This window comes from Cucurbita pepo, chromosome 13 (genome assembly GCF_057944985.1).
Source record: "Cucurbita pepo subsp. pepo isolate OVF chromosome 13, ASM5794498v1, whole genome shotgun sequence".
In the NCBI taxonomy this organism is placed as follows: Eukaryota; Viridiplantae; Streptophyta; class Magnoliopsida; order Cucurbitales; family Cucurbitaceae; genus Cucurbita; species Cucurbita pepo.
In genome coordinates, this window is record NC_141810.1 from 15575494 (window position 1) to 15594941 (window position 19448).

At 37.4% G+C, this 19448-nt stretch overlaps 6 protein-coding genes and 2 long non-coding RNA genes across 13 annotated transcripts; 3 read left to right on the plus strand and 5 right to left on the minus strand.

Annotated features, from left to right (window-relative positions):
* The first annotated feature begins 1270 nt into the window (after positions 1-1270).
* Positions 1271-3744, plus strand: LOC111809108 (LOB domain-containing protein 15). Its single transcript, XM_023695459.2, has 3 exons — positions 1271-1514; positions 1584-1833; positions 2961-3744. The coding sequence occupies exons 1-3, from the start codon at positions 1501-1503 to the stop codon at positions 3399-3401; spliced, it is 705 nt and encodes a 234-aa protein (XP_023551227.2). The 5' UTR covers positions 1271-1500; the 3' UTR covers positions 3402-3744.
* A 528-nt stretch (positions 3745-4272) lies between these two features.
* Positions 4273-6544, minus strand: LOC111809148 (peroxidase P7). The gene is made up of 4 exons (XM_023695514.2): positions 5634-6544; positions 5314-5505; positions 5082-5247; positions 4273-4823 (listed from the first exon to the last, which is right to left on the minus strand). Exons 1-4 carry the CDS (start codon positions 5856-5858, stop codon positions 4429-4431), a joined length of 978 nt encoding a protein of 325 aa, XP_023551282.2. The 5' UTR covers positions 5859-6544; the 3' UTR covers positions 4273-4428.
* Positions 6545-6742: 198 nt separating this feature from the next.
* On the minus strand, positions 6743-9669 carry LOC111809149 (uncharacterized). Its single transcript, XM_023695515.2, has 4 exons — positions 9030-9669; positions 8560-8683; positions 7672-7732; positions 6743-7043 (listed from the first exon to the last, which is right to left on the minus strand). Exons 1-4 carry the CDS (start codon positions 9403-9405, stop codon positions 6900-6902), a joined length of 705 nt encoding a protein of 234 aa, XP_023551283.2. The 5' UTR covers positions 9406-9669; the 3' UTR covers positions 6743-6899.
* A 793-nt stretch (positions 9670-10462) lies between these two features.
* On the plus strand, positions 10463-11098 carry LOC147789785 (uncharacterized). 2 transcript variants are annotated; one of them, XM_087129557.1, is made up of 4 exons: positions 10463-10481; positions 10608-10713; positions 10799-10889; positions 10960-11098. In XM_087129557.1, the coding sequence occupies exons 1-4, from the start codon at positions 10473-10475 to the stop codon at positions 11084-11086; spliced, it is 333 nt and encodes a 110-aa protein (XP_086985683.1). In that variant the 5' UTR covers positions 10463-10472; the 3' UTR covers positions 11087-11098. The 2 variants fall into 2 exon arrangements, with proteins under 2 accessions (XP_086985683.1, XP_086985682.1); XM_087129556.1 differs by having other exon boundaries at positions 10473-10713.
* On the minus strand, positions 10578-10844 carry LOC147789786 (uncharacterized). The gene is made up of 2 exons (XR_015423312.1): positions 10706-10844; positions 10578-10623 (listed from the first exon to the last, which is right to left on the minus strand). It is a non-coding gene; the product is annotated as an uncharacterized LOC147789786 (long non-coding RNA).
* LOC111808161 (uncharacterized) lies at positions 10963-12734 on the minus strand. Of its 2 annotated transcripts, XR_002817037.2 has the most exons (4): positions 12593-12734; positions 12385-12486; positions 11802-12071; positions 10963-11102 (listed from the first exon to the last, which is right to left on the minus strand). It is a non-coding gene; the product is annotated as an uncharacterized LOC111808161 (long non-coding RNA). The 2 variants fall into 2 exon arrangements; XR_002817036.2 differs by lacking the exon at positions 10963-11102 and having other exon boundaries at positions 11651-12071.
* Positions 11911-13162, plus strand: LOC111808160 (BTB/POZ domain-containing protein). Its single transcript, XM_023693981.2, has 3 exons — positions 11911-12078; positions 12310-12489; positions 12562-13162. Exons 1-3 carry the CDS (start codon positions 11911-11913, stop codon positions 13021-13023), a joined length of 810 nt encoding a protein of 269 aa, XP_023549749.2. The 3' UTR covers positions 13024-13162.
* A 1935-nt stretch (positions 13163-15097) lies between these two features.
* Positions 15098-16175, minus strand: LOC111809011 (transcription factor bHLH61). 4 transcript variants are annotated; one of them, XM_023695310.2, is made up of 4 exons: positions 15977-16175; positions 15747-15863; positions 15491-15658; positions 15098-15216 (listed from the first exon to the last, which is right to left on the minus strand). In XM_023695310.2, exons 1-4 carry the CDS (start codon positions 16052-16054, stop codon positions 15118-15120), a joined length of 462 nt encoding a protein of 153 aa, XP_023551078.1. In that variant the 5' UTR covers positions 16055-16175; the 3' UTR covers positions 15098-15117. The 4 variants fall into 4 exon arrangements, with proteins under 4 accessions (XP_023551078.1, XP_023551076.1, XP_023551079.1 ...); XM_023695308.2 differs by having other exon boundaries at positions 15491-15661; positions 15977-16174; XM_023695311.2 differs by having other exon boundaries at positions 15747-15860; positions 15977-16173.
* Positions 16176-19448: the final 3273 nt, after the last annotated feature.

Genomic DNA, 19448 nt, shown 5'->3' on the forward strand with positions numbered 1-19448 from the left:
GAAGGTGGCGAATTGTAAGGCTGAAAAAAGGGGTCAAACAAGGAGGGATGGTGCTATGTTTGCTTGCAGTCTAAGGATACCATTTTATTTTATTCACACTCTTCTCTCCTAAGTCCTAATATGCATTTAGTATCAATAGTTTATGTAAGCTTTCCTCTTTCCCTCACTTTCACCACCCACTTTGACACAACCCTCCTCAAATTCACACACCCAACTAAATCAATCTCTTCCAATTCAAAGTTTAGGTATTCGAACCGATTAAGCGTACTGCTAGTAGATATTGTTGGCTTTGGCTTGATATGTATCGTTGTCAGCCTCACAGTTTTAAAACGCGTCGGTTAGAAAGAGGTTTCTACTCTATTATAAAGGAATGCTTCATTATCCTCTCCAACCGATATGAAATCTCATAATCCACTCCTTTGGTGCCCAATGTCATCGCTGACACACTGCTTGATGTCTGGCTCTGATACTATTTGTAACGTCCAAGCTCACTACTAGAAGATACTGTATGTTTTGGCCCAATACGTATCACCGTCATTCTCATAGTTTTAAAACGCGTCTATTAAGGAGAGTCTTCAATCCCTTACAAGTAATGTTTCATTCTCCTCTCCAATCGATATGAAATCTCATAATCCACTCCCTTGGGAGCCCAACGTCCTCGCTGGTACACTGCTCGATGTCTAGCTGTGTAACGACCCAAGCCCAAGCCCACCGCTAATAGATATTGTCCTCTTTTTGCACCATTCTAAAGGGGGTTTTGTTCTCCTCCTCAACCAATGTGGGACATCACAGGTTCTGATACCATTTGTAACCGTCCAAGCCCACTGGTAGCATATATTGTTCACTTTTGCCTGATACGTATCGTTTTCAGCCTCACAGTTTTAAAACACATCCGTTAGAGAGAAGTTTCTATAATTTTGTAAAGAATATTTCGTTCTCCTCTTCAATCCAACCAATGTAGGATCTGACACGTATCCATTACGAAGCAAAAGGGTGTTGAGTCATTTTCTGAGTGAGAAATGTTGAGTGTTTTAGTGAACGATGTGTTGTGGATAGTCACCAACAATCACAGCTACATCACTTACATTATTATTATCAAAACCTTGAAGGCAACCCATTTGTTGTAGGATTCTGATTTTGACATGAAACTACTACCAACCTAATTTCTACTCGGTTCAAAACCTTTCAAACTTGGATACAATTTACATTGTTTATACCATAAATCATCATTATAATTATACATATATATTGACATGTTTCCCAGCTATTATCTTCCAGAAACAAATCAAAAATAATGTTCACATGGATCCAAAGTCAAAATGCATTTAAGAACCCACACGTGAGGCTGCAGTCCTATCATATTTATAACTCACCCCCTCTTCTTCTGCTCCTTCTTCTCCTCCTCAGCTAATTCTCTTTCCTTCCTTTTAAGCAAACCCTCGTTCTTGTTCTTGTTCTTGTTCTTGTTCTTCGATTCGGGTTTAATTCGGGTATGCCTGAATGTCAAGAGAAAGGTGAGTAAGTATGAAAATGATATGCCTAAATGCTTGTTTTTGTTAATGATTTGGGGTTTGTTTTGGCAGAGAATTGCAGGAGGTTGATGAGATAAAGAGGGAGGTGGTTGAAGGGTTTTATCCATTAATGGGAAGAAGGCAGATATTGAGTCAAGCTGGGGCGTTGAATACCATAACGCCATGTGCGGCCTGTAAGCTATTAAGAAGAAGGTGCGCTCAAGAATGCCCATTTTCTCCATATTTCTCTCCGCATGAACCCCACAAGTTTGCTTCGGTCCATAAGGTTTTTGGTGCCAGCAACGTGGCTAAGATGCTCATGGTAAGCATGAACCCTCACTCTTCATTTTTCTTGTTCAAAGGGATGTGCTTAGATCCATTGAGGCCTATATTAAATTAATAAAAATAGATCTCGGTTTTCAATTTCATATTAATTATATTTTTTACTGTGGAACCTACTATATATTATAAAATACATAAACACATATGGTACATCTCTAATTTTGTCTACCTAAGTTTACTACTATATTTTATAATTTTTTAATCAACCCTCAATTATTGTATCTATTATTACCTTAGGGCCGAGAAAGTGGACAGGGGCGGGGTGGGGGAAGCCTTCTCCGTCCCTATCCCAGTCACCTATTGTAACGACCCAGGCTTACCGCTAGCAAATATTGTCCTCTTTAGGCTTTCCCTTTCGGGCTTCCCCTCAAGGCTTTAAAACGCTTCTACTATGGGAAGGTTTCCACACCCTTGTAAATGGTGGTTTGTTCTCCTCCCCAACCAATGTAGGACATCACAATCCACCCCCTTCTGGGCCCAGCGTCCTCGCTGGCACTCTTTCCTTCCTCCAATCGATGTGGGATCCCCCCAAATCCACCCCCTTTGGGGCCAGCGTCCTTACTAGCACACCGTCTCGTGTCTACCCCCTTTCGGGGAACAGCGAGAAGACTGACACAACGTTTTAAAGCCTTGAGAGGAAGCCCGAAAGGGAGGTTTCCCCTAGAGGAGAATATCTGCTAGCGGTGGGTCTAGGTCGTTACACCTATTTCATTTTCTATTCCCGCAAAATTTCTCAATTATTTTTGCGGGGATTGAGTCGGAGATTCCGCACGAAGAATTTGTTGGGAATCGAATTCCCTCTAGGTCATTTATTATTCTTTTTAAAAATATATAATTAATTATTATTCAAATAAATTAGTAAAGAATCCTAATAAATAGATATATTTGATAAGCAAACATATGTATAATACACCACCAACATAATTTTTTTAAAAAAAATTTAAAATTTAATATTACATTATGGCAATTAAGGATTTCAAAATTAACTAATTTAACCGAAAACGTATTTATATTAAGTGGGTCGGTGAATTGAGCATAGATCGGGACAAAAAATATAATCTTGTCTGGACGGTTCGAATTTGATGTTGAATTTGTGAAAATTTGTAGGAAGTGCCGGAGAGTCAAAGAGCGGACGCCGCAAACAGCCTAGTGTATGAAGCCAATCTGAGGCTGAGGGATCCAGTGTACGGCTGCATGGGCGCCATTTCTGCTCTCCAACACCAACTTCAAACCTTACAAGCTGACCTCAACGCTATAAGAACTGAGATTTTGAAGTACAAATATAGAGAAGCCATCATCCCTTCTCCTTCCTCCTCTTCCTCTTCCTCTTCCCACATCGCTTTCATTTCCGCTACCGGGCTCGTATCCACCACCGCAACCCCGCCTACTGCCCCGCCAACTCCGCCGCCTTCTCAGCCACCTCCGCTCTCTCTTCCCCCGCCTCTTCCTCCCTCCTCCTCCCCCATCTTTTCTCCGCCCATCAGCACCACCACTGCCCCTCAACTAATTAACCCTATCTCAACCCAACATATTCCTTACTTTGGTTGAGCTTCACCACCTTTAGCTATTGGGAACTGATTTTTATGGCTTTTGGGTATTGCTTTTAGTGCAACTAATAATGTGTTGTTGGTTTGAGATGATTTTTGAACGAACGAACAAACAAACAAAAACAAAAGGGCTTTAATTTCATGTGAAAATAGTTAGTAAAAGCTTAGTAAATTTGTGTTGGCGTGCAGCCTTGTGCTACTAATCAGTGTTCCTCATTTGGGTTGACTTCATAAACAGTGAGTCGCACATGCATGGGGTTTAGTCGGTGTTTTGTTTAATATATATTACATCAATGAATGAATGATTAATTAAATCATTTGTAAATGGGTTAATTGAATGAAGCCTGCTTTTTTTTCTTTGCTTCACACGCCTTCACGTGCTCTTGTTGCGAGATAAGCTGGGTGTCACGATCATACTTGTCCGAGACTCAAACATACACTGACATTATCTATGAAGTTAGAATTTTTCACAGCTGACTTGTTGTTGTCCCGCAGTTATAAAAGTGCGATTGTGAAATTAAATTTCATTTGGAGCTAAAATCAACTCAATCCCGCCTAAACGACGCGTCCCGTGAACTATGCCAACTTTGAAGTTGAATTAAATGGCAATGAATGAGGTGGGAGACTTCATTGGAACCCTCTCTAATTAATGGGGAATTTGGTATAGTGTCATGGATTGCTTAAAGCTGTGGCATCTTCTAATATGTATGGGTTTTGTCTTGTTCTTATTTTTTGCTAAGTTTTTTTTTCATTGGTTGGAGATGAGACAAGGAGTTCGTAAGTACGATATTAATTGGGGTTAATGATGTTTGGTTCCACAAAATGTCAAATTATCAAGAACTTCCACGTGAAAGAAGGGTTTAGTATTAAAGTTCCAAACAAACAGCCAACAGAATATTAGTATTAAAGTTCTTAAATCATCACAAACCTCTTGTAGACGCAAAACCCATATCGAAAAACACTTCAAATTTAAATCTTTGACAAAAGTTATTCTTCTTCAAGCAAGAACATAAACAGAGCAACATTGGTTAATTAACCTTCCGGCAGTTCTTCCTAATTTCGCCATTGGAGCCAGTAAGAGGACTGATGTCGCTCATCCGGACCATGGCGGCAGCAAAATCAGAGAAGAAACGGGCAGGGGCCTTGGCGTAGTTTTGGACAGTGGAGTCTGTTGATCCGCCATTGAAGAGAACTTGATCTGATTGTAAGAGGCCCTTGTTCTGAAGAAGGTTCTTGAAGTAGTTGTTGTCGAAAGAGTTTGGAGTTTGTAAATCCAGAGGAGCCAAATTGTTGTCGCCGGAGCCTGAGGCACTGGGGCAATTGCCTTGCCTTGTTGTTGCAAATGAACTGTCTATGTTTGTGGCATTGCTATAGATTCTACCCCTGAATGTTGTGCACCTTGCTTGTCCGATCGTGTGCCCGCCTGTAAAAAGTTATTCAGTGTGACCGTCATAAGATAATTGATATCAAATTCAGATTGTTAGGAATCATAGATTTCTACAACGGTATGATATTGTCCACATTGAGCATAAGCTCTAGTGGCTTTGCTTTGGACTCCCCAAAAGACCTCGTACCATTGGAGATAGTATTCCTCACTTATAAACCCATGATCGTCCACTAAATTAGATAGCGTGGGACTCTTTCCTAGCCATCCTCAACACAGGTATAAGGAGATATGAACCTGAAAGGGCGACCAAGTCTGTGTTGGAGAGGCCGAGAGCGCTGAATCTAGAGGTGAGTTGGCTAAGAGTTGAAGTTGGCCCGGGGATGTCGCTGTTGGCTTGGGACTGGCTCGCAGTTTTGGCGTCTCTTCTACCCAACTTCACATTCCAGCTTGGCCCTCCTAGCTACAAACGTCATGTATGCTCAATAACCAAATTAAGTACAATTAGACTAAAGTTGTAAGGACTTACAAGAACAACGGAGTCACGAGCAGCAATGGCGAGGATATCAGCACAAGAAACAACGCCAGGGCAAGCATTCTCAACAGCGGTTTTGATGTTATCAATGACATCGAAGCCTCTAGCAGAGTTTCGGTTCGGGTTAGCATTTTTCTCTCCAGTGAAGCTCGACGTATCGTCTAACAGAATTGACCCATCGCATCCCTAATCTCCAAGCAAAACAGAACAAAAGCATATAATCATTGAAAAAAAGAAAAGCAACCTTTAGAACTAAATAGTTAGAAACAAAAGAAAACGAAAAGGGGTTTGAAAGATGAATGGGAGAAAAGTACATTGACGAAACAGTCGTGAAAAAACAAGCGAAGAATGGAAGACCCCATGCGAGCCTCTTTGGAGACAGCAGATCGAACAGAGGTTTTGACAGTGGACAACAAATTTGGACAAGAAGAAGAGTAAAAACCAGTAGAGAGTTGAGCTGAGGCAGTGCCCAAAAAGAGCATAAACAAACCCAAACCCAAACTCAAAATCAAAACTCCTCTGAATCCTGAATCAGCCATTGCTAAGAACCCACAAGCTCTGTAACAATTTTCCGAGTAGTGTTGATGAAGAAGGAGGGAGTGTGGGGGGTTCTTATAAAGTCGATGGCTTTGGCAGGTGAACCTAACTCATAGAAATGGAATTGCATGGGGGAGCCAATTTTTTCAAAGTTTCAACACTTGGAAAAGTAACAAAAACCAGAAAGGCAGAGAGGGGAGATGGAGGTAAATTAAGAGGTTTGAATGAAGAAGAACAGTGCTTTTGATTTGGAAGATGTTTTTTTGTCAAAGAAACACTGCCAGTTTTAGTATAATGGGAATGGTAAAGTCAAAAGGAAGAGGTCCCATCAGGCATTTGCATGGGAATAATGTTCATAAACTGCAAGGAAACTTCAAAGATAGGGCTGTGTTGAAAAATGGAAGAGATGCCCAATTATTTTTCTAGACACTTAAAAGTGATTGATTAGAGAAGTAGAAAACTGAGGGAATCAAGGCTTTTACTTTTGAATGGATGCATGCGTTGATTGTGTCATGATTAAATATTTGATTCTCACTTGTTTTAAATGAATGGGATCATTTCAAACTACTTTTACTTCCAGAAAGGTCTGCACCAATTCATTAAGAAAACAGTAGCGTCTAAAGAAAGGAGATGTGATGGGCAATGGATAAAGAGCTGAAAAAGAAGAACGTAGGCATGCAGGTTTATACTTTTCTGAGCCGATAAAATGGAAAAGAGAGAGGGATTAGGTAAGAAATATAATCTTCCAATAATTAAAGTTTAACAGCCTGCGGAATAGATTATTAATTAATCAGATAAAGCTTACAAAGTCAGAAGATGATGAAGTTTAATTCTGTGTTAGCCCTTAAATGCTATTATTAATTAATTTCTAGACTTGACAAAACTATTGATTAAACTTTATGGCGTTAGTTTCATGCTTCCAAAATTACACTGTATATTAAATGAATGACAGAACAGAGCAAACCGTTTCTATGAGTAATGAACAAGAACTTAAACAATACAGACTACTAACTTGAATGGTTATAACTATAAAAAACCGTCGTCTACTCCGAGTCGGATGATTTAGCCTCCTCCACTGGTAGTTCAAACGCATCTACTTCTGAAAAATATGCCTTCTTCTGTTCAACAAATTCCCGTGGAAGCTCAACATTGGACTCATCTTCCCCATACATTATGGCACACTGCCTCTGAAAAAAAATAATAGCTACTCATCATTAGATAATTTTGTTGAGGTAATGATTTCAAACTTCCAGTAGCCGACTGCTAACAAACAGTTATTGGCCAGTGGTAAACAAGAGAAACTTTTCTCTGTACAATTAGTCAATTACCATACCATGGGTAAACTCATATTGGCCTTGGTATACTCATATTGGCCAAAGTGAAAGAGAAGGAGATGCGGTGATCTTAACAGTTAAGCTACTGAAAGGGACTCTTGTTTCATAACAAGTATTTACTATTCTTTAAGAAGTAGAAGAAAAAAAAAAAAGTCAGCCTCTATCTAGCTAGTTAAATATCCCGTGGATATAGATAAATAGAAGTTGGTGAAATATTGCCTAAGCCATGACTAGGGTTAACCTAACGTTCATACAATGGGACCAATTAATCAGGAACAGAGCTCATTAATTGTGGTACAGATAAGTACAGATAACATCACATTTTTGAGAGAAAGGTCAGAACTCCTATTTTGCTACCATAAAGAATAAGCATCAAATTAAAGCCTAAACAAGCAAGGAGCAAAGATAAGGATAAAAGTGTACCATATTTTTAGATTGACAGATAAAAGAAAATGGGCAGTACTATTATTTTCAGACGGACCTTGTTATAAGGAACGGTTCTTGCTTTGGATGTGCTACTGTATCCATCTCTTCTTTCACCCCTGCATAAAAGCAAGGGAACAATTCACAAACAAATGAGTAATAAAGAGTAAATGAGAAATTAGGTGTAACAACTCTTTGTATGTAAGGCTTAAACCCACCGCAAATAGATATTATCCTCTTTGGGTTTTCCCTTCTGGGCTTCCCCTCGAGGTTTTACAACGCATCCACTAAGGAGAGGTTTCCACACACTTATAAGAAATAGTTCATTGCTCTCTCCAACCAATGTGGGATCTCATATTAGGAGACATATTTCTTGTATCATTAATCCGTATGTTTAGCAGAAAAACAATGTCGTAGTAGTACTGTCAACATTCGTGCCCACTATCTTAAGTTTACTTTTCCATCAAATCAAATTATAAAATAGTAACAAAAAATAAAGCTTCATATCTAAGGCAGTCAAACAATTGAGGCTCGACAAATCTATCACAAAAAATAAAAAAATAAAAAAATAAAAAGTTGACAAACACGGTTTTAGGTGGCTGCAATTTTTCCTCATTGTAGATAAAGTAAGAGTAGTACCCGATTAACCCAGACCAGTAATTGTTAGAACACTAAAAAATTTCCAAAAACAGGACCAGAGAACCGTTTAATTTTTCCAAAAAGTAGGGCAGGGGCCGCCCAGGTTGATAATTATTGCAGATAGAAGGCAACTTTCTCCTATGAAACTTAACAACCATCGGATTCCCAATAGCATCGTAACACTATCATTAGGCATTGTGAACCCACAATTAAATCCCTCTGGCTGAATCCACTAAGCACATAAGAGATTTAATTGCGAGAGGAGATTTTGTCTCAAATATGGGGAAAAGTGCAAAGAGCTTCATACCCAGTTTGGATTTTCGATGCGGTAGAGAAAATAAATGGTGGAACTGCTATCTCAACGCTCTTCCTTTTATTCGTAGGGCGCCTTCGACTGTAGAAGGACTGGGACTCCGGAACGCGATCGGTTCCTGACGTCAAAGCGTAATATAAAAAATTGAAGATAAAATCGAAGATAAAAAATCCCAAATATTGAATTTCCTAGTACATATAACCATACGTATCAGAAGAATACTCTTTCACAAGCAGAAATTTCAACACCGCACACAAGAAGCATAACAGTAAAACAACAAATCTCCTCTACCTAATATTTCAAACAATCCCAAAATAGCTTGTAATCCTTAATTCCAACGTAGTATTTCAAGTAAACTGAACTATTTTGAGAAATAGGGAATAACAGTTGCTGAAACTAAACCGACCAAAAGAATCAAGGACCAAACAACGATAGCGACGAATACCAGAAAGTACAACCATTACCTGAACTAGACGACAAATCAGTACGCCGTGAAGGAGTGGAGGCTTCCGTAGGAAGACGGCGAGAACTAGGTTCTGGAGGAAGAGAATCAGAAGTAGGGCTTGTTTCTGCAGGATTAAAATCAGAGCTAGGTTCTGTAGGAAGAAAATCAGAACTAGGGTTCGAAACTCGCAAATTAAGGGATGTAGATTCAGACGCAAAACTTGGCTCGCATTTCTTCTGAATGTTGACAACATCTTTAACCGCAGACTTAATTACACGCTTGCGCGGTTTGATCGGAGCGGAGAAATTGGAAGCCGACGATTGCGAGGAGACGATGGTATTGGTACAATCCGAGAAGGGTTTTCGAGCACTGAGATTTTGTTTCTGGGATTCCATCTCTAGTCCTTCACATTTCACAGGGGGAGAAGGAAGTGTTCAATAATCTTCATGGTGAAGAAGATGCGCTGAAGAACTTGAGCGGAGGAAGATCGAAGTGACAGTGGCGGGAAAATGCTATTGAAATTGAAAGTTGGACGAGAAGAATTGCGAGGGTGAGTGTAGTCGGGCGCGAAATGAACTTAGCGCTTCTGCCTTCTGGCCTGAGGGGAATCTTATGTTCGTCATCCGATGGGCCAATATTATGGGCCTTAACGTACGTTTTGGGCTTAACCATTTTGTCCAAAGCCTGGGCCTCACTATTAACTTTGTATGAATTTCAAAAAATCTAATAATTCATTTCTACCTCAAAAAAAAAAAAAATATATCTCTTACATTTAATTTTAAATAGAAATAGTTAATATTTTATTTTTAAAATACATTTAAACTAAGTTTCAAAAACATCTTAAAGTTTGATAATACCTAAAACATTTTAAAAACTTCAAAAAAAAAAAAAAAAAAAACCGTTTAAATTTTTTTTAAAAATTCATAAATACTCTTAAAATTAGTATATGGACGAAACTAAGTTAAAAAAATACTCATAAACTTTTGAATGTACTATTAATATCCATTAACTAACAAATAAATAAAAAAATTCACCATTAATATCCTTAAAACGGAGGTGGGAGATGATCTATGAGATATAAATATATGATTTTCGTCAATATATTGACGGGAATAACTTTTAAGTATTTTTTTTTATAAAAAGTTAAAAATGTTGGTATTACTCCTTCAAATTTATGAGTATTTTTTTAAATAGGGATATGACTCTAAATAATTTTTAAAAAATTTATATAAAAAAAATGAAGAATATGAATAAAAAAATTCAATAATTAAAATTGTATTTGAAATAAAATACTAACCATTTTAATCTTTTTATAATTATTGTAGCCTTGCATTTATCCGAGGATGAGATAAATAAAAAAAATATTTATTTATTTAAAAAAGAAAAAGAAAAATGTAGAAAAGGTAGCCTGGATTGGCAGAAACCATGGTTTGGAGGAGCATCCAAGGGCTGAGACTGGGATATGAAAGTGGTAAAGCCTCTTGTTTCCAAGAAAAACAGAGGAATCTCTGTAAAACCAAGGGGCTGGGGCCGCACCCCTCAATCTCTCTCTCTCTTTATACATATATACTATACTCTTCTTCTCTTCCTGCTTCAGTGCTGCTCACTGCAACCTGCACACACATCTGAGTTTAAGACAACAAAAACAACAACAATGGAAGCTATTCAAGCCTGGGTTTCCCAACACAAACTCACCAGCATTGGTAACTCTTCAATACCATCTTTAGCCTTATTCTAGGTCCCAAAATACTCCTTTTCATTCAATCCCTCTCTGTTTTTTTCTTACAGGAGCACTGTGGGCATCTGGGATCGGAGCATCCCTCGCCTATACCCGATCAACAACTCCCCTCAAGCCAAGCCTCCGACTAATCCACGCTAGGTAACATCCCCTCCAAATCTCTCCTTTCTTTAAAAAGAAAAAACGTTTAATCGGAATCTTTGTTTTGTAGGATGCATGCTCAGGCATTGACGTTGGCGGTTCTTTCCGGCGCCGCCGTCTACCACTACTACGAGAACAAATCCGCCGGCGTCCGATCTGAATCTCCAACGTCCGCCGTCGTACCGGGAGGACAATGAAGTGGATAAGCCGAGACTGGATTTCCAAGGGATGAATCATTTATTGTAAATTAAATGAAGATAACGTGGATTACAGAGTTTGAATTAAAATCTGAACGGTTTTATAATTTATTGTTAGAACTCGGACATATATAATAATAATAATAATAAGAATCATATCCATAAATTAAAATCACATAACTAATTATGTATTTTTTTTAATCCCTTATTGCTTTAATTAAAATAGAAAGTTACTTACATTATTTATTTTCATATAATAATGTTAATTTTAGATTTTATTATTCTTTAAACCATAAATAATATAAAAATAGTTAAGAAAATAAAAAATAAAAAAATAAAAAAGAGGAAAAGACGTGTTTGCCTCAAAGGTATTGGCTGTGGTGAGGTTGGAAAGTCCTTTTCCATTTCCAACCCTTTTGTTTATTCCGCTTCTTTAAAGCGCACTCAATCACCCAACAAGTTTGAAGGGCAGGATGGTCATTTCACTTCAATTAAAAATTTAATAAACATATGGAACCCAATTAAGTCAATCATTAAATTAGATTCTTCTTTATAATTACAGGATAAACCAACAAACATTATTCAATAATTATTTAACAAACTCAATTTCCATTTGTTCAACAATTTATTTATTTTTATGTCTTTAAGTTGAGAGCACCAACTAAATAAAATAAAATAAATAAATAAATAAAAAAGGACAGAGATAGACAACCACCTTATTCCTGTTTCTTTAAACCCAAGACATCGGGTTTCAAATTCAACCCTCTTCTGGTTGCTGCTGATTTGGAAAATTCTCTCTGTAGAAGAAGGAGAAGGAGGGGAATATGGACTGCTCAATCTGCAGCTCCTTGCCGGTGATATTGCGGCCGCCGCGGAATACCATTTGTGGGTCGTGCTACGACGGAGCTAAGTGTCTGATCAATCTCATAAACAAGCTTCAATCTGATAAACCAGCGAATAAAGCTACCATTAATGTTGCCTCCTCCTGCAAGGCAAGTTCTTCCCTTCTCAATTTTTTTCTTATTGAGTTCATCACAACTATGATATATATGGGCTTTTCTTTAAGGCCCAGTTTTTGTTAAATGGGCCGATGTTGTTTCATTTTAATAGAGAAATTAATTTTAAAAAATATTAAATATCTCACGAATTTTAAAAAATAAAATAATTGGAATTCAAAAATTAATAATAATGGTTTTCTACGTTTGTTTGATCTTCTTCTGCAGACGCTCATGAATGCTTCAAAATGGATAATAGATTTGAAGAACAGAGAAGAAGAATTAGAAGAAAAAATCGTTTACCTCGGCGAGTTTTCGGCTGCTTTCCGCCACCGGATTCACACCGATATTGAACTCAAATCCGGCTTCGCCGCGTCCCGTTCCGTTTCCGCTCACAGAGCCCTACTGGTAATTGAATCCTCTTATCCATCAATCCGATCCAAATCCTTAATAATCGCTAAGAAATCGCTACAATTACAGGCGACAAGATCAGAAATCTTCAAAAACTTACTCGAATCGGACGGTTGCAAAGCGGCTCCAATGGAAGCCATTACGCTGCCGGAGTTAAGCCACGAGGAGGTGGAATCGCTTCTCGAGTTCCTCTACGGTGGCGATTTGGCGGAAGAAAAACTGGAGAAACACGTTTATTCATTGGCTCTAGCCGCCGATAAATACGATATTCCATATTTGCAGAAGTTTTGCGAGCGGTACATGTTGAGATCGATGAACTGCGACAACGCTCTGGATGTGTTGGAAATTGCAGAAGTTTGCTCGTGCAGAGCGTTGAAGGAAAACGCCTTGGATTTCATTGTTAGAAACATGGACGAAATCGTGTTCTCCTCTGGATTTGAGGCCTTCGCCCTCAAGAATCCCCATCTTTCCGTCCAGGTTACAAGAGCTTCATTAATGGACGCCAAGAAAAACAGACCCAATTCCGCTTGAATTCGATAGGTTTCTTTTTCTTGATCCAAATTTTTAGGGTTTTTTTTTTTTTTTTTTTTTTTTTTTCATATATTTTATAAATTCTAAATATCATTTTCTAATTAATAATAATAATAATAATAAGACGCGCTTTTGCACAGCTGTCCTTGGTGTGGTGACAATTGCAAAAAAGACCTTTTATTTTTGTATAATTAATTAAAAGTCACATGTGTGGATCATTCTCATAACCAATTTTTTAATTTTGTAATCATTTAATAATACATTGATTACTAGACCATATAAGTAAATTTAGTGATTTGTCCAGTGAATCATGTTATCATGAAATAATCAAATACTAACCTAGTATAAGATTCAAATGAATTAAATACTAACTCGATATAAGATTTAATTATGTTATTATTATTGATGAACGCAATGTTCAAGATTTTGCACCGACCACGAAATCGTTTACCGTCCCTAATCTCATTCTTATAGGCTTAATAGGGTTTGTTCAGAAGCTTAATAATTTAATTACGTTCCACTGTCCTTTTCAATATGGGATTCCTTACCCATATAAAATTCTATTAATTTATATATAGTATAAAGTAGAACAATTTCCATGTTTCCTGGAGATGAACTCACTCTCATATGCATATGTTGTATATAATTTCCGTACTTAAATAATTACTCATATTAATTCTTTTTAATTATCAAATAATTATAATATTAACGATGGAATAACCGGCAATGCTTGTGATCTCATTAATCCATTAATCTGGGTTACTGAGGTATAAAACACGTTTGGTAGAAAGAAATTTTTATACCGTTATAAAGAATGCGGGTTCTCTTTTTCAACCGACGTGGGATCTCACAATCCAATCCTCTCTGCCACACTACACGGTGCCAGCTCTGATACCATTTCAAACAGTTTGGTACACTGACTCGAGAGAGGTTTCTGCACTTTTACAAGGAACATGGGTTCCCTTCTCCAACCGACGTGGGATCTCATAATCCAATCCTCGCTAACACAACTGCATGGTGTCTAACTCTAATACCATTTGTAACAGTCAGACACACTGATTAGGGAAAGGTTTTCACACCCTTATAAAGAATGTGGATTCCTCTCTCTAACCACCGATGTGGGATGTGGGATCTCACAATCTAATCCTCGTTGGCACACTCCACGGTGTCTGACTCTGATACCATTTATAATAGTCCGACACACCGCTTAGTGTCTGACTCTGATACCATTTGTAACCGTCTATAAGTCTATCACTATCGGATATTGTCTTCTTTTTCCTTTCTCAGGCTTCCCCTCAAGATTTTAAAACGGGTCTTTTAGGGGAAGGTTTTCACACCGTTATAATGAATGTTTTGTTCCTCTCTTCAATCGAGGTGGGATCTCACATAAGCTTTCATAGCTTCGTTTTTGGTTTACTAAAAAAGTTTCGTGCCAACGAAGATAGTATTTCTTACTTATATACCTAGGATCATTTCTTAACGAGAAACATATGATATGAGAGAGATAGGGAGAAGATGTCAGAAAATGGTAGCCAAAATGAAAATTTGTCGTGAATGCATACTCATTTCACGTGAAATGCCTTTTTGATGTTCAGAAAGCATGGCAATGGAAAAAACCAGTCTCTTCTTCTGCTTCGACCAACAATCCTCCAGCAAAGTAAAAAAAAAAAAAAACATGAACAGTAAAATTATACCCACAATTCTTGGAAACATCCCCATTTCTTCATGATTCAAACCCTTTCTTTCTCTCTTTATTTCTACGTACCCTTTAATGATGAAATGATATCAGTTCTATAATGATGAAAAAGCTCCCACCTTTACAAACCCAAAGCCAAAAATCATAACAAAAATGGTTCCTTTTCGTACTTCATCTCCAAAAATGACACCTTTCATGATTTTCAACAACCGATGCGCATGAATCTTATAGTGGGAGTTACCATGTTCATATCAATATTTTAGATTAAGCAATCGGTTGTTCCATTGATCACTTTTTACTGCATTACAATCACACACAGGTAAGAACAAAACCAAAAAAAACAGCCGCAATTGGAACAAATTGGAGAAATTAAGGATGTTTTTTTTTTTTTTTTTTTTTTAATCTTGTTCACCGCTTTGGCTCCAGATCTTTATAGCTTGAACTACTGCTTCTTTCACAGCTTGAGCATCAATGGCTTCTTCTCCTTGTTCCTCAATCTATAAAATTACAAACACCCATTTTAATCCACACATTAAATTTAATATCATGATATTAAAAAAAAAAAAAAAAAAAAAAAAAAAAAAAAGAAACCCCGACATTGAAGTGTATGATTAGATGGAAAATTCCATTACTTTAGGTAAATATTGTTGTTAAAATGAATGATTGATTTGACTTTCTTGACCATGGAATAATAATAATAAATATATGTTTTTATAATGATGATGATTTATATGCATAATTATAGAAAGATGGAAGCTTGGAGTATCTTACTTCTGCAATAGCTTGTAATTGGAAACTATCTGTACAAGAAACCCTAGCTTCAAGAACATTAAGCCCCAGCTCTTCAAAGGCTTCTAATATCGACACGAGCAGGCCTTGGCAGCTCTTTTCTGAAAATACATTAATGGAAAATCCCTTTGCTAGGCTTTCCACTGTCACCTGCTATAATGAACAAATGGGTATGTTTTTTTTTTGGTTGTTCTTGAATAATTCAAGGGAAAAAGTTGTTGTTGATTGAAGAAAATACCATGGGATGGATTGAAGTTTGAACGGTTGAGATATCTTGATTCAATCTTTCTACTTTTTGTTTAAGCTCCTCGATGTATTTTGATGCATCCACTATAATCGAGGCCTTGTTGAGCTGCTACACACATAAAAATCATAACTTTTTATGAATGAATTGAGAATCGAATCGAAGAACACGAAGAACACGAAGAACACGAAGAACAAAATGAAGAGAAAAGTGAGGGAGATTACAGCATGAGAATTGGTAATAGAGCGAAGTAATTGGAGGTTGTGATGAAGAGATGCGTTGTTGTGCTCTCTAGAAACCATGGATGGATTGTAGCTTTTTTGTTTGTGTTGTTATATGTTTCTTTTTCTTGTGTGTGTTTTTATAAGGGCATGGTGAGGCCTCAAATCTATACCAACTTGTGTTGGGTAGCTTCCTCTACAACCATATATATATATATATAAAAGACATGATTTGAATTATACGTATAAGCTTCCTATTATTCGAGCAATAATGTTAAAAATGAGTATATAAAAGATGTGGGGGCAGAAATGAAAAGGGGCTCGTGATGGGAGTGAAAAAAATGGGCATCGAAAGAAGCAACCAAAAGGATGTTTAGTTGTGGGTTTTGAATGCCTCCAAACACTCCTCACGGGGGAGTTTTCATTTTGAATTCTCTTCATATTTCTTCTTCCTCTCTCTACACGTGCCCCTTCCTTCTGCGTTTCTTCCTTTACCTTCATACTTCTTACGATCATCATACCCTTCTTCTTCGATCTTCTTCCTAATTCATATCATTAATCTCCTCATCCATACGTTCGTTTCGAAGTTAAGTAATCTGCGTTTCGGAACTTAGAAAGAACGTAATTGAACAAGAAAAGGAAACAATACTACGAGATCCCAAGCACCTCTCCCTAATAGACACGTTTTAAAACCTTAAAGGAAGCCCAAACTAAGGGTAGACCGAGGCTATTACAACCCTAGTATACGCGTTTTAGCTATTACAACCCTAGCAAACGCGTTTTAAAAACTTTGAGGGGAGCTCGAAAGGGAAAGTTCTTGAGAGAAACCCATAAGAGAAAGCCAAAAGAGGACAATATCTACAAGGTAGACGCTCGAGAGGGAAAGTTCTTGAGGGAAGCCCATAAGGGAAAGTCGAAAGGGAAAGTTCTTGAGGGAAGCCCAAAGAGGACAATATCTACCAAGGGTAGACTCAGGCTATTACAACCCCTTAGTAGACGCGTTTTAGCTCTTACAACCGTAGTAAATGTGTTTTAAAAACTTTAAGGGAAGCTCGAAAGGGAAAGTTCAAAGAGGATAATATCTAGAGTGTGGGCTTAGCCTGTTGTTATAAATACACTTGAGGTATCTATTCTCTATTCACATGTGTGCCCTTTAATCATTACAACAAAACAATACACACGACACACCAACCTCTTGTACTTCTACAAAATTTGTAGTACAATCCGACTCGATCTATAAAGTAAAATAATATATCATTTAACGACGTAAAAACGAGGGTTTCGATGTTCATATCAGGCTCTCTCAATCAATTTTAACCACGATATTGATTGGATTGAGCGTGACGGGATGCTTATCGATATATATATGATGAATTATGGAAAAAGAGGAAGGCAACAAAATGAACACAGATAAGCTCTTTGTCTGCACTTGTTTCGATAATAACACTAACGCCTATTATCATGACTGTTTCTTCAACAACAAAACAAACCCAGCTTGGAATTATAATTTTTAAAACTGCTCTTTTGTTTTTCCTTTGATTTGATTTTTCACATGCCTGCTTTGTTCTACAGTCGTCGACCCAGACACCATCCCCCCCGCCCCCGCCCCCCTCAATAATGCACGCCCCCAGACACTCCCCTTTTGATCATCATCTGCTTTGCTTTACTGGGTGGCTGGATTCAAGGATGTTCATACTGTAAAATGACACTAAATTTGTCACAATATAAGATTGAAACAAACAAAAGATACCCTTTAATTCTAATCTTGACATAAACCTTAAAAAGCTTTCAAAGAAAAGGTCAACAATACAACACTTTACAACTTTACAACTCAACTTTCGATGTTAATCTCACATTCTAATCAGTTTTCATTATCAAAATACGTGCTTAATTAGCATTAAATTATTTAGATTTACCTTTTCTTCCACCCCACCTTCTATGTTCCTCCGTTGCAATAAAGTGGGAGAGACCCTCGTGGAATGAAACACATTGTACTTGACGGTGGGTGATGTAATTGAGAGTGGAACTGTAACAGCTTAAGCCCACCGCTAACAAATATCATCCGTTTTGTCCCGTTACGTATCACCATCAACCTCACGGTTTTAAAACATGTCTGCTCGAGAGAGGTTTCAACACCCTTTATAAGAAATGTTTCGTTCTCTTCTCCAATCAATGTAGGATCTCACTGAAAGATACATTAAAGTTAATATGTAATTTTGTCTGAATACTACGAACGAACGCACTGAATAAACTCCTCGATGTTGATGATATATAACTTAACCACATCCGATTCTATTTTCAAATATTCAAATTTTCAAATTTCTATGTTTGTGAGTGTATATAAAATTATAAAGTTATCCGTTTTTGTGGAACAAAGTTATAGGATTCTTGTGACTTGCTACAAAAGCTCACGTGAGTTGCTCTTCGGGAAAGTACATTCACATGCAAATGTACAATGGAAACAAAAGTTAATAAAAGTATAAAGTTAGTGATAAGTGCCTCTCTTGTTCACTTTGGTTGGTAAGAATCTCTACAAGGATAATATAAACAACAAAGACAAGCAGCAGTTTGGTTGGGTCACACAGCATGCTAAGAACATCATATGGTATACATAATGAACACTTGATGACCTTATTCTAAACCCAGATGGGTCATTAAATATCAGGAGAAAATGTGGGAAAGGAGAGATTTGAAAAGGGTCGCTCTCAAAGAGCCGTCAGTCTTAGAATTGTAGCAGCTACTCTGCTATCGTCATGAACATATGACAGCTATATAAGTTTTGTCTTGTATGTTCAAACCCAGCATCTTTTTTTTTTCTCTCTTTTTCTTCCTAAATGTATAAATAAATGTATCTATTTAGATGGAAACAGGAATTAGGGTGGCCCAAGCAGCAAATAACTCTGTATAAGTAGCAACAAAATGCATAGCATTGAGTTAGGAGACGTACCTTATTGTTGTTATCCTCCACTGATGTTGACAGAAAGATTTCAACATTTCAGGTCACGGGGGCGGTTTGTAGGCTTGGAGATGCATACATTTTCAGTACATATATACATACATACATGCGCACTGGAAGTCGCTTGTCCCATCTTCTTCTTCACATGTTGAGGAACCTGCATATAAATCCAGCAAAGGACCACATATAATGGCACAACAAGCTAACAGAGCCATACCCACAACACATTTCATATAACAGCCTTTGTTTTTTGGATAGTCTCTCAAAGGCACACATTAACTCACTAAATGCATTATCTAAGAACAGACCCTGTTTTTGCACTCTTTTTTTTTTTTTTTTTACTTATATGCGAGCCTCTTGGGAGGGAGTGGAATGATCGTGGGTTTATAAGTAAGGAATACATCTCCATTGGTATGAAGTCTTTTGGAGAAGCTTAAAGCAAAGTCCAATATCATACCATTGTGGAGATCCGTGATTCCTAACATAATTTACCTTCTGGAAGAGTAATTAAAACACAAT